Here is a 14,490-nt window from a genome sequence, read left to right on the forward strand (position 1 = left end):
AAAAGAAAAATCAGATCAAACCTTCAGAGTCAAGTAACAACTTACAGAAAATGTGGAAGATAGAACAAGTGAAATTACTCTACGGGTGCAATCAGTTGAACTGAGTTCTTTAAGAAGATATATGTAAGTCCCAATCTTTAGTAACTGTGAATGTGACCTTACTTGAAAAAAGGGCCTTTGCAAATGTAATTAAGGATCTCAAGATAAGAGATTCTTAATTACATTTAGATGTAGAGTTTTGGATGTAGAGTTTAGTTTAAAATCCAGTGACAAGTATCCTAGTAACAGAAAGGGAAGGGAGATTTGAGACACAGGTACGAGGGCAAGGCCATGTGACGACGGAGGCAGAGATTGGGGTGCTGTGCCTGCAAGCCAAAGAACACAAAGATCAACAGCAGCCACTGGCAGCCAGCACAAGTGGATTCTCCCTGAGAACCTCCAGGGGGAACTGACCCTGATGACACCTTCATTTCAGATTTCTAGCTACTGGAACTATACATGGATAATACATGTCTGTTGCCTTAAGCCAGAAGATTTATGGTAGTTTGTTACAGCAGCCCTAGGAAATGAATACATTGGGGATGCCATCAACAAAATCCAGAGGGGGTATGGCCCAGAAGACCAAGTTTCTTCAACAAATAAACTGCAGGAAAAAAGAAAGAAAGAGGAAACCTCGATAATAAAATGGCTTTTAAAGTCATATTAACTAATCACAATGTATGCATCTTATCAGAATACTCATTCAAATAGATAATATAAAATATAACAAATTGTGTGACATTTCAGACCATTGGAAACCTGAACAATGACTGGCTATTTGATATTAAGGGGTTATTGGTTTTTTAATGTTATGTATCTCTCCATAGGAACATGCTGAAATACATACAAATGAAATGACATGGTATCTAGGATTTGCTTCAAAATAATATGATACGAGCAGGTAGGTAAGCATATAGGTGAAGCAAAATTGGCCAAGAGCTGATAAGCTGAGAACTAAAGTTGGGTGACAGGCATATATTCATATGTTCAAAATTTTTTTCTTTTCTTTTTTTTTTTTGAGACAGAGTCTCGCTCTGTTGTCCAGGCTGGAGTGTGGTGGCACGATCTCAGCTCACTGCAATCCCTGCCTCCTGGGTTCAAGTGATTCTCCCGCCTCAGCCTCCCAAGTAGCTGGGATTATAGGTGCCTGCCACCATGCCCTAGCTAATTTTTGTATTTTTACTAGAGACGGGGTTTCACCATGTTGGCCAGGCTGGTCTCGATCTCCTGACCTCAGATGATCTGCCCGCCTTGGCCTCCCAAAGTGCTGGGATTACAGGCGTGACCCACCGTGCCTGGCCACAGGATTTTCTTATGTTTAAACTTTTCCATAACAAAAATAAGGATAAAAGTTAAAAAAGCAAGACCAACTGCATTGCTGCCAACCCTCCCACCCCCAACACTGGCCAAAAACTAACCAAACCAAAAACAAATTTAAAAAAAGAACCTAATGCGAAACATCACTATAAACCGACCGAATGACCAAACTCACAAAGACTGCCCAGAACAAGTGTTGGTGAGGATGAAACAATGATTACTCCTGGTGAGAGTGTAAATGGGTAAAACCACGCAGAAAACCATGCTCCATGAAAGTTTAAAACAAGCACACCCTATGACATAGCAAATCCCTCAGTATTTAACAGAAATGTACTCACGCATGAATCAAAAGTCATGCACAAAAATGTTCAGGGTATCATTACAGGAAAACGTAGAAGCAACCCAAATAACCGTGGATAAAACACGGTACTGTTATACATGGTATTTTATACAACAATTTAAAAATTACAATCAAGGCCAGGTGCTCACGCATGTAATCCTAGCACTTTGGGAGGCTGAACCAGGTGGAATGCTTCAGCCCGGGAGTTCGAGACCAGCCGGGGCAACATGGTGAAATTCCATCTCTACTAAAAATACAAAAACCGAGGTGGGAGGATCACCTGAGCCTGGGGAGGTAAATGCTGCAGTAAGCTGTGATCGCGCCACCATAGTCCAACCTGGGAGACAGAGTGAGACCCCCATCTCAACAACAACAACAACAACAACAACAACAACAACAACAACAAATTCATATGCAATAATGCAGATGAATTACATAAAACCGAGTGATGAAAGTCAGACTCACACAAAAAAATGCACATCATATGATTCTATCTATCCATTGGTTAGTTACCTTTGGGAAAAGATGTTGGTAACTGTTAAGGTCACCACCACCAGACCATTTCCTGCCCCTCCCACAGGCCTTACAATACAGTCCCTTGCACTCTCCTCACAGCTACCCGAGGGCAAAAGACAAACCCCCACCCCACCTTCGCTGACCCCTCCAGTAACTGTCCAGTTACAGGATGCGGTTAACATGTCTGTTCACCTCGCGCAACAAAGCTGGCAAAAAACATCTCCAGGATGCGGGTAAAGACACCTGTACCCGACTCAGCACTCCCACCCTGACCCAGTCCTCCTGCACCCCCAACTCAGCTCCCCTACCCCGACCCAGTCCTCCTGCACCCCCGACTCAGCTCCCTCACCCCGACCCAGTCCTCCTGCACCCCCGACTCAGCTCCCTCACCCCGACCCAGTCCTCCTGCACCCGACTCAGCTCCCCTACCCCGACCCAGTCCTCCTGCACCCCGACTCAGCTCCCCCACCCCGACCCAGTCCTCCTGCACCCCCGACTCAGCTCCCTCACCCCGACCCAGTCCTCCTGCACCCCCGACTCAGCTCCCTCACCCCGACCCAGTCCTCCTGCACCCGACTCAGCTCCCCCACCCCGACCCAGTCCTCCTGCACCCCCGACTCAGCTCCCCCACCCCGACCCAGTCCTCCTGCACCCTCGACTCAGCTCCCTCACCCCGACCCAGTCCTCCTGCACCCCGACTCAGCTCCCGCACTCCGACCTAGTCCTCCTGCACCCTCGACTCAGCTCCCTCACCCCGACCCAGTCCTCCTGCACCCCCGACTCAGCTCCTGCACTCCGACCTAGTCCTCCTGCACCCGACTCAGCTCCCTCACCCCGACCCAGTCCTCCTGCACCCCCGACTCAGCTCCCTCACCCCGACCCAGTCCTCTTGCACCCCTGATTCAGCTCCCTCACCCCGACCCAGTCCTCTTGCACCCCCGACTCAGCTCCCCCACCCCGACCCAGTCCTCCTGCACCGCCGACTCAGCTCTCCCACCCCGACCCAGTCCTCCTGCACCCTCGACTCAGCTCTCCCACCCCGACCCAGTCCTCCTGCACCCTCGACTCAGCTCTCCCACCCCGACCCAGTCCTCTTGCACCCGACTCAGCTCCCCGACCCTGACCCAGTTCTGGCCCTACAAAACCCTGCTATAGTCTGTAAGGGGGGTTGCCTCCTGTAACTGTGGTGGAGCAGCCAAGCAGCTCAATAAAGCTTGCTTGCCTGACTTTGGGTCTCCTCATCCTTTCTCTTGGCTGACCTTACAGTAACATTGTTTCTTGACCCATACAGTGGTTGGACACTGTTTATTTTGAGATTATACATGCGTCTGTGACATTTTCTATATACTTCCATGAAAATGATGAAAAAAAGACTGACAGAAGAACTGGACACAGCAAACACAGACAATTTCTTTTTACAAAGAAGAGCAAAAAAAAAAATTTAGGTTGGTAGATAGTAGAGCAAAGTGAGCTCAACAGAAGGATATTTCATACAGAAGAAATGACGGCATGTTTATACTGTTTATGTGAATGATCTACTAACAAGAAAAAGCTGAGGCTGTAGGAGAGAGGGGGAGAAGAACTAGAGCATCATTCTTGAATAGGCAAGAGAGGAAGAGACAGGGCATGTTGGAGAGGAGCCCAGAGAGCTTGTCTAGAGGAACAGACAGAGGCAGGACATGGGGTACTGCCACCGTAAGTATTATAGATGTGATAGCTGCAGACTGTGGAAGTTGTCTTTTGATTTTCTTTTTCTCAAAAAAGGAGCAATTTGTCGACTAACAGTGAAGATGGAAGAAGCCTGGGAGTTTTGAGAGAAGGAAATGTAAAATAGTTATCTGGAGTGGTGCAAGAGAGTATACTTTGATGGGCTGCTTTAAGACCTTAGTGCGTCTGTGAGGCTAAGCAAGACCAGTTGGCAAAGTGGCTTTCCCTGCCGCAATCTGCTGTACATGTGCCAGTGTAAATGAAGCAGAAAGTTGGATTTAAGTCTGGTTTTGACAAAGCGAAGTGGGATGGGGGTAAGGAAATGACTGCAAGTGACCACAGACTCTGAATCAGGAAGAGCAGAGAAAGAGGCCATGAGAGGCAGTGAAGAACATGAAAAGGTGGATCAATGGACTGGAGGCTGCTGGGGTCCCTCTGGAGCTGGAGTTCCATTGGGAGGGAGGTGGGAAGAAAGAAGGTGGGCTAGGGGCATGGGAGCACAGAGACAAGGTCAGGAAGGCTTACTGAGCTTATGTGCTAAGTGCCCAAACTGGTGGGGAGGGTGGAGGCAGGAGAAGCATTCAAGCACCTGAGGGGCCAGGGAGCTGGAAAATCATTTCTGATCATTAAAGGTGAAGAGAGGGTTCCACTATCACTAAAAAGTGCCAGACATCATGTCCTTCCAAAAGGCATACAGATACACCTGCAAAATCTAACTTGACTCTTTGCGCCTCTAGATCTGCCCTGCCCAGCAAGAAGGCCATATGGTACTACTGAGCAACTGAAATGTGGCAAGCGCAACTCAGGAACAAAATTTTTAATGTTATTTCATTTTAATTAATTTGAATTTTATAATGGATACTCGATCCAGTTATTGAGAAACTTTTTATTGTCTGGAATAACTTGGCTATGTGAAACTACTTTTTCAACTGTACATTTTATGAAATCTAAATACAGATCAAGTGCTTTTGAGGAGAAATGGTCTGAAAATGGCAGTGAGGCATGACAAGGACACCTTGCCTACCTCCAGGCTGAGTGACAGTAGGGATGTGGAAGAGAGGCAGGGACCACTTTAGACAGCTGCAGGGCAAGTTGAGTCCCTGAGGAAGAGCCAGGTTTAAAGCAAGAAGGCGTGGAGAAAGAAGAGACAAGGGCACTGGGGTGGAGGTTGGAGTGTCATGTGATGACAGGCTGTGAATTAGAGGGCACAGTACAAGGGTCTTTGGGAGGAAGTACGGGAGAGGCAGGCACATCTCTTTGTCTCCAGTGCTGCCAAATTTCAAAATACTGGCCTGAGTTTATTGCATCCATTGAATACTGTGCAGAGCATTTCTGTAACCAGGAAACTCATTTCTTTCAGTTTTGGTAATTTTCTATTACTTTGTAACTCCTTACTTTGTAATCCCTGTTCCTTTTCTCTGATCTCTCTTGTTGAAACCCATTACCTGGAGGCTGGATTTCCTGAACTGTTTCTTTTTATTGTTGTTTTCAATTTTCTCCTGTCGTTTTCTCCAATTTTCTTGTCTTTTTGTTCCACGTTTGAGATTTCTTCAATTTTATCTTCCAACTCTTCTACTGATCTTTCAATTTCTGCTATCTTATTTCAGGACCGGTTCTTTTCTCCTCTGAATGTTCTTTTTGCATAGCACTGTGTTACTGTTTTGTGGATGCAACCTTTTCTTTTGTCTTTCTGAAGGCATCACGGATACTGTTTGCTTATCCCTGCTCATTTGTTTTGTGTTTTATTCTCCCTGCCAGGCCTCTACATCTTCCAAGGTGCTTTGGGCATGTATTTATTGTGGTTTCTGTCTTCCACCGTTAGAGGTCCCCTCAGATATGTGCCTATCTTTGGTTGTATGTTCATGATTAAGAGTCGGGGAGAGGGACTGAAATGCTGGCTGGGAGCTCTGAGCTTTGGAAGGGCATGTCTACTATGAGGTCCACTGTAGGGTAATCTAACCCTGTCCTTAAGGAAGCCCTAGTGTCAGTATCTTTAGAGCTTCCCCTTGGGCTGGATAGACTCCCCAGAAGGAAAGTAGAGTCCTCTTCTCATTTTCTATCTAGAATCAAGTTCACCTGCCAGAGTTGTATCAGCTGAAAGCAGGGAGTGGACTGGGAAGTGTTCAGCACTCCAAACACACATGGTGAGTCACAATCTCTTTCTGGTAAAATACTCATGACCTCTATAGCGCTGGGTGACCCTAGTGGACCATCTGCAGAGTTTGAACTTTCAGGATCCTGCTAAAGTCGGGAAGGGGCAGTACACCACATGGCATAGGTAGAAAATGGGATTCTGGGCTCTAACTTTAACACTTTTCAAACTCAAAGGTTTTAACTTATCCTCCTTAAAGGAGAGAGCCCCTTCCTTCGCCCCCAGGATTTGCCTGTTGTTGGTCCTTTTGAAGATTTTCCAATTTTAAAAGAGGATGGTTCTCAACTTTCCCCTACGCAAGCTTCACATTTAGCTTTCTCAGAGCCAGGACGCCATCGCGTGATGGTCTGCTTCCCAGCTTCAGTTGCTACTGTGTCCTCTCCTGTTCTCCCCATCCTTGTGTGTTTACAACTTTTTTGAAAAAAAGTTATATAGGGTTATGAGACGGAGAGATTTTACATGTGTGTAATCAATCGGTCATCTTAACCACAAGCTTTGCCTTGTGTTTTTACTAATAAGGTAACTTTGTCATGGACTGACTTATCCTTTAAAAAAGTACAAAGTATTCATAAACAGCAAAGATAGGGACTCTGGTCTATGCACAGCTCTGTGCAAATAAAAACCCTGCATGGACCCTAGTCCCAGCAATTTAAGTTTGCACTTGCTTTAATCTTTTGATGTTGATGCTATTAGCTCAGCTGAGCCATAGAAACTCTGCTCTCTGAAACATGTCTGCTCATCTCCCACCTCCAGAATGTTTAACTCAAACAGCACAGCACATACCTTCCTGCCTATGATCCACCAACTGAGAAGCTTACATGGCAACACAAAACACTATCTGCTACCAAATATGACCCTTACTACACTTCAGAATTTGTTTGCCCACAGTGACATAGAAGGGGAGTAGGGAAGTGCTGGGAAGAGGCGGGTCCCTGGTGAGGGCTCCACCCCCGGCCTGTGCCCACGGATCTAGGTGAGGACAAGCATTTTTGTTTTCCTGCCCAAATGTTGCATTTCCCCCAGACCACCCTGGCCTGCTACGCCCTGATCCTGTGCCTGTAAAAACCTCCGAGACCCTAGCAGACAGGCACACAAGTGGCTGGACGTCAAGAGGAACGCATTGGCAAAAGACACAAGCAGCTGGACGGTGAGAGGACAGCAAGGGGAGCATGCCGGTGGAAGAGCACATGACAGACGCTGGCATGCCAGCAGGCCCCCGACCAGCAGAACGACGCAGTTTGGCCAGGGCAGTCAGAGAGCTGGGGCCGCTCCATCTCCCTTCTGGCTTCCCCCATCTGCTGAGAGCTACTTCTACTCAGTAAAACCCTACACTCATTCTCCAAGCCCACGTGTGATCCCATTCTTCCAGTACACCAAGGCAAGAACCCTGGGATACAGAAAGCTCTCTGTCCTTGCCATAAGGCAGGGGTCTAATTGAGCTGGTTAATGCAAGCCATCTATGGATGGCTAAACTAAAAGAGCACTCTGTAACACATGCCCACTGGGGTTTCAGCTGTAAACATTCACCTTTAGACACTGCTGTAGGGTTGGAGCGACACAGCCTGCCTGTCTGTATGCTCCCCTAGAGGTTTGAGTAGCAGGGCAATGAAGAAACGAGCCACTCCCATTGTTGCACGCCCTGCGAGGGGGACAAGGGAACTTTTCCCATTTCAACAGCAACGATTTATGCTGAATGAAGTTTATAGTATGAGTTAATGTAACTACCTACACAAGCCCAAGAGTTACTTATAAACTACTTTAAAAGTTCTATGATTGAAGTTCCAGAACTAGAGAGAATTAAAGCAGTATGCAACAGATGCTTACAAACTAACACCTCACTGACTCCAGGATTTGTTAAGATCTTACAGTCTCAGCTGGGTAAGGCTCTACTGAATAATCCTGTGGTCAAGTTGTTTTGGAGGAAATTTTAACACACCACAGAAAATGAGAGATGAGTTTGATACCAGCATTAGATAAGAGTGCCTATTATGTATACCAGTTATATCCAGAACCAGAGGTGTCATTCGGCACTACCAGGTCTACTCACCCATCTGTGGCAGGTTTCTTCCGGAGTATGCTTGGCCGTGGCGATGAGCCCTGGGCGGGAGCGTTGGTGCTAGCACTCTGGCTGTGGGTCTGCACCACGGTTGTTGCTGCTGGAGCAGCACTGAATGGATTGCTAATAGGGTTGGCCACAATTGTGGCTCCATCTGCCAACACCACTGCTACAGGAGAGAGGCAACAGGAAAGAACATTGAAGAGAGGGAAACAAAATGCCACAGAAGACATAAATAAAAATGATGAGACCACTAGAATTAGGTATCCATGTTCTAACTGTCCAATTTCAAACTGATAAGGGACAGGAGCACAATGTTCATCCGACAAAGAGCAGATAGCTAAATGGGAGCAGTTACTAAGTCTACTGATGCATGATCCATACCATTATTTTTTCTTTGCTCTATAATCACAGTTACTAATAAATGAGATAAGGTGAACAAAGTACATAGTATCTAGTATAGTCTCTCACTCTACTAGTTACTTTCCATTTTTTACTGATATAATTCTTACCATCATTGTAATTTCCATTTTAGAGATAAGAAAACTGACAGACAAGAAAGGCTTAATACAAGAGCCACAAATAGAAAACACTATCTACCAGCCTGATAGCATGCTCCAATGTACACTTCAAGAAATGTGCTCATTCAGTTTTTGTAAAATACCAATCTCTCTCAACCCTCAATAACGGTACCCTCCCCAGTCTATCTTTAGAAACACATTCAACTAACAGATATTTTAACTATACACTTAAAGTTAGCATCAAAATACTGGTGAGCATGAGATCATAATCACAAAATACCCGTGTTTGACAGTTTTTGACCTATAAAAATGGCAATTTCATAGGAGTCAACTTAATATCATGAGTTTTCTGGCAGGTGCCCTTAAATATGTAGTACACCATCCTACCAGGTGGGTCATTATGGGTAAATTGCATCTCTATCATAGACATTTAGTTTAGTAATAAAAAATCAGAGAGACTTTGATTAAATAGTTGAATTCAAGGTCTACAGAACAATTAAAATTCATAGCTCCAGCCAGGCACAGTGGCTGATGCCTGTAATTGCAGCACTTTGGGAGGACAAGGCTGAAGGATAGCTTGAACTCTGGAGTTCGAGACTAGCCTGGGCAACAAGCAATATCCTGTTTCTACAAAAAATCAAAAATAATTACCCAGGTGTGGTGGCATGCACTTGTAGTCCTTGCTACATGGGCGTCTGAGGCATAAGGACTGCTTGAGCCCAGAAGGTCAAGGCTACAGTGAGCCATGATTGTACCATTGTATTCCAGCTGGGCAACAGAGTGAGTGAGACCTTGTCTTCAAAAAAAAAAAAAAAAAATCAGTGCCTTGGCTGAGAAACAGCCATTTTGTTTTTTTAAACTACATCAGAGAAATGGCTAATTAATAATAATCCAAGTACATGGAATCTTAAATTCAGCCGAAAAAAAAATGACCTAGCTGGTGTAATGACTCATGCTTGTAATCCCAGCACTTTGTGAGGCCAAGGTGAGTAGACTACTTGAGCCCAGGCGTTTGAGACCAGCCTGGGCAACATGGCAAAACTCTGTCTCTATTAAAAATACAAAAATTAGCCAGGCATGGTAGCTTGCACCTATAGTCCCAGTTACTCAGGCGGCTGAGGTGGGAGGATCACTTGAGCCCAGGAGGTTGAGGCTGTGGTGAGCCAAGATCACACACCACTGCACTCTAGCCTGGGTGACAGAGTGAGACTCTGTCTCAAAAAGATCTAAATACAGTGACTTATTCCATTTTTCAAAATGTTATTCCACTAGTATTTCTTTTTAAGAATTCATAATATTAGCTAACATCAGCATAAGATTTTACAGCTTTATATACAACTCTGAAGAAAATCTTCGATGAGAATACTACTTATAAGGTGAATTTTTTCCCACAACTAGGAGCTTTTAAAAAAGATAACACTTCTCATTATGTTCAAATGAATACTAGGGCTGTTGATGTATACTGTATCTTTTTTTTTTTTTTTTGGAGACAGAGTCTCACTCTGTTGCCCAGGCTGGAGTGCAGTGGCGTGATCTCGGCTCACTGCAAGCTCCACATCCCGGGTTCACGCCATTCTCTCGCCTCAGCCTCCCGAGTAGCTAGGACTACAGGCGCTCGCCACCATGCCTGGCTAATTTTTTTGTATTTTTAGTAGAGACAGGGTTTTACCACGTTAGCCAGGATGGTCTTGATCTCCTGACCTCGTGATCCACCCGCCTCAGCCTCCCAAAGTGCTGGGATTACAGTGAGGTATATTATTTCTAACGTTTACAGTGACCCTGAAACTCTAAGTTCTAAGCAACTCATATTATTAATACAAAGAAGAAAAGGCCTAGAGAAATTATAAGACGACAAAGCCAGTGGCAGAGAAAGGATTTAAACCCAAATGTATTTCTTTTCTCCAAACCACCTTCTATGCAAAAATTTAAAATTACCTGAAGTCTTTCCTTCAGGCTGAGGCTGCTGAGTACCCATAGGTGCAGGCTGAAGCCCTTGTGTGTTGATTGGGGTTGCTGAGTGAATTCCCTGTGTGCCAAGTGGTGCAGGCTGTATCCCTGGGGTCCCAATGGGGGCTGGCTGGATGCCCTGGGTACTGATGGGTGCTGGCTGGATCCCTTGAATATGTCGAGCATGCGATGCATCCACTGTCATCAACTGCATGGGGTTTAGGTGGACGGTAGACGCTACCCCAACACCAGTCTGAGCTGTGATGGCAGAGTTTGGAGCCTGAGCTGAAACTAAAAATGATGCGAAAGGTAACTATAAGAAGGTTAGCTTCATTCCACACAGTCCACATAAAGAGAGAAACACTAAAAACAGATTTCCTCCACTGTATAAGATCTAAATCCATGGTTTGAAAAAAAAAAATAAATAAACATTGTTACTTGAAACTTAATATACTTGGGATTGTTGTTTCCTTTCACTTCCTACCAATATGATTTTGTTTTTCTACAGATTACTAGAAATATGACTAAAACAAGAAAAAAGGCAATCAGCTATTAAATTGCAAATATTAGCCAGGCAACCGTGCTAAATAATTAATATAAAACGTCAGAAATACACCCAGAGGTCCCAGGTCAAGAACCTCTGCTTTAATTGATAGGGCCACTATCACAGGTGGTTTTGAAATACAGTAGTTATGAATTTCAAATGGCACGTATCCACCAGAAACAGAGAACAAGCAAGTGTCCTGTGTCCTACAAGGCAAACACCCCATCTACTGTGTATATTGAAAAAAAAAAAAAAAGAAAACAAGAGCATTCACAGAAAGCAACAAAAAAGGAGGAATTTCTTACTATCTGTGGAAAGAAAATAAACACAGAGGACTTTTTCCTCAGTCATCAAAACAATCCAGAGATGGGACTTTTTCCTCAGTCATCAAAACAATCCAGAGATGTTGGAACTTGTTTTCAAAGCTATTTAAATATCTTACACTCTTATAAGCTACCTTTTCCCTAAATAAACAAGTATCTTACAATGTTTGAAATTTTAGACCGGCACAGTTCAATGGCATAGTGGGTCACTCACACAACTTTAAATTTGCCAGTGGCTACAATAAAAAAGTAAAAACAGCCCGGTGTGGTGATTTGTACCTATGATCCCAGCGCTTTGGGAGACTGAGGTATGAGGAATGCTTGAACCCAGGAGTTGGAGACCAGCCTGGGCAACATGGCAAGACCCCATCTCTATAAAAAATTAAAGAATTAGCTTGGCATCATAACACACGCCTGTGGTTCCAGCTACTCAGGAGGCTGAGATGGGAGGATTCCCTTGAACTCAGGAATTTGAGGAGGCAGTGAGGTATGATTGCACCACTGCACCCAGCCTGAGTGACAGAGAAAGACTGTCTCAAAAAAAAAAAAAGTAAAAGAAACAGGCCAGGCACGGTGGCTCACGCCTGTGATCCCAGCACTTTGGGAGGCCGAGGCAGGCGATCATTTGAGAGCAGGAGTTCAAAACCAGCCTGGTCAACAGGGTGAAACCCCATCTCTACTAAAAATACAAAAATTAGCTGGGTGTGGTGGCGCATACCTATAATACTATCCACTGCGGACAGTGAAGCAGGAGAATCACTTGAAGCTGGGAGGTGGAGGTTGCAGTGAGCCAAGATCACACTACTACACTCCAGCCTGGGCAACAGAGTGAAACTCCGTCTCAAAAAAAAGAGACAGACCAAATTAATTTTGATCATATATTTTATTTAACCCAATATATTCAAAATATTACCATTTCAATATGTCATTAATAAACTTTTTTTTGGGACAAGGGTCTCGCTTTCTTGCCTAGACTTGAGTGCGGTGGCACAAACAACATGGCTCACTGCATCATCAACCTCCTGGGGTCAAGCAATCCTCCTGCCTCAGCCTCCCAAGCAGCTGGGACTACAGCACGCACCGCCATGCCTGGCTAATTTTTGTATTTTTGGTAGAGACTAGGTCTCATCTAGCTTGATCTCAAACTCCTGGTCTCAAGCGACCTTCCTCCTCAGCCTCCCAAAGTGCTAGGGTTATAGGCATGAGCCACTGCGCCTGGCCTAAAAATTCTTAACAAGATATTTTACATTCTCTTTTCTATATTATGTCTTCAAAATCTAGGGTATATTTTACTCTTCGAGTACATCTCATGAATTTTTATCAGAAATGCTTAATCTGTATTTTGATTTCATAAAGCCTACAACTGAAAAAGTAGTTTTGCATTGCTAAGTTGTTCCAAACATACTTGAAATTTCTCGAAATTAAACAAAATTAACAATCGAGTTTTTCATGTACTAACCTACTTCAAGTGCTCTGTGGCCACACATGCCGCTGGCTGCCATACAGCACCGTGTGGCAGGAGGGCAATGTCCACAATCCAGGCAGCAATAACACTTTCTTTTGTCTTTTTTGTTTTTTTGAGACAGGCTCTCACTTTGTTACCCAGGCTGGAGTGCAGTGGCGCCATCATGGCTCACTGCAGCTTCAACCTCCTAGGCTCAGGCAATCCTCCCACCTTAGCTTCCTTAGTAGTTGGGACTAGAGGCACGCACCACCATGCCTGCCTAATTTTTTAATTTTTTGTAGAGATGGGGTCTCCCTATATTGCCCAGGCTGGTCTCAAACTTTTGGGCCCAAGTGATCTGCCCACCATGGCCTCCCAAAGTGCTGGGATTACAGGCATCAGCCACAGCTCCCGGCCCCAGGCAATAAGGCTTTTTTTTTTTTTTTTGAGATAGTTTCACTCTGTCACCCAGACTGGAGTGCAGTGGCACAATCGTGGCTCACTGCAGCCTCTGCCTCCCAAGTTCAAGTGATTTTCCTGCTTTACCCTCCCAAGTAGCTGGGATTATAGGCATGTGCCACCGTGCCTGGCTAATTTTGTATTTTTAGTAGAGATAGGGTTTCTCCATGTTGGCCAGGCTGGTCTCGAACTCCTGACCTCAAGTGATCTGCCTGCCCTGCCTCAGCCTCCCAAAGTGCTGGGATTACAGGCATGAGCCACTGCACCTGGCTGGAAATAAGGCTTTCTGATGCCCAGAGTGACCTGAGGGTCCCACAGTAAAAGACTACACAGACTCTGACATTTAAGGATTGTTTTTCCTGGATTAGCAAAAAGAACACTATTCACACGTCATCATGATGAGAGGAGAGCATAACTGAACTAAAAAACATACAACTGGTACACCAAATCCCTGTGCATGCAATTTATCAACATAACAAACCTGCACAAGTACCATGGAACCTAAAGTAAAAGTTATTATAAACAAACCTTTATAAATTTTTTAAAAATACAGCCAATATTTGCATAAAACAATGGAAACCCTATAAAAGTGCAGCTCTATTCATTGTAACTACTGTCATTTTAAGGAGTAACAAAAATTGTTAACATGAGTATCCTCAGGGTGGCATAATACTATGCAAATATCACTAATGAGTAACAACTTTTATAGATCACAAAGATGATTATTTAAGACCTTCAAGCTTCACATTTTATCTGAATCTGAAAACAGAAGCTGAAATAATTAATCTCATACAAAAAATAACCCCTCATCAACTTCTACGTTATTGTTGGCAAAAGTTAAACTGTGAAAAGTCATCTAAAAAGCAGGGCTCGTACCTGGATACTGTCGGATAGTGGACACGGAACTGGTGATTGGGGTGTAGGTATGTGCCGCCAGTGGGTATGCAGAAGGGGGGTAAGTTGGCAAAAAATATTGGAACTGAACGGGAACAGACGGTCTAGAGACAGAACAGATGACAGCAAACAAAATAGTCATTTTCTTCTTTACTTTCAAATGATCCTATACCCTAGTTCCTCTTTGTATCCTTCAGAACTGTCAAACAAGCTTTGCTCAAATTGTGTCCC

General features: G+C 44.5%; 1 protein-coding gene across 12 annotated transcripts in view; it reads right to left on the reverse strand.

The window, feature by feature from the left end:
- The window catches only part of SAP130 (Sin3A associated protein 130), an 87,043-nt gene that overhangs the window by 37,578 nt on the left and 34,975 nt on the right, over window positions 1-14,490 (reverse strand). For all 12 annotated transcript variants that reach the window (XM_019022650.3, XM_019022651.3, XM_063694750.1 and 9 more), the window contains 3 exons: window positions 14,242-14,363; window positions 10,584-10,886; window positions 8,119-8,296 (listed from right to left, as the gene is read on the reverse strand). In XM_019022650.3, coding sequence (XP_018878195.1) covers window positions 8,119-8,296; window positions 10,584-10,886; window positions 14,242-14,363 — 603 coding nt within the window. The remainder of the gene's footprint in view (window positions 1-8,118; window positions 8,297-10,583; window positions 10,887-14,241; window positions 14,364-14,490) is intronic.

The sequence above is a fragment of the Gorilla gorilla genome, chromosome 11 (assembly GCF_029281585.2).
Source record: "Gorilla gorilla gorilla isolate KB3781 chromosome 11, NHGRI_mGorGor1-v2.1_pri, whole genome shotgun sequence".
Taxonomy (NCBI): Eukaryota; Metazoa; Chordata; class Mammalia; order Primates; family Hominidae; genus Gorilla; species Gorilla gorilla.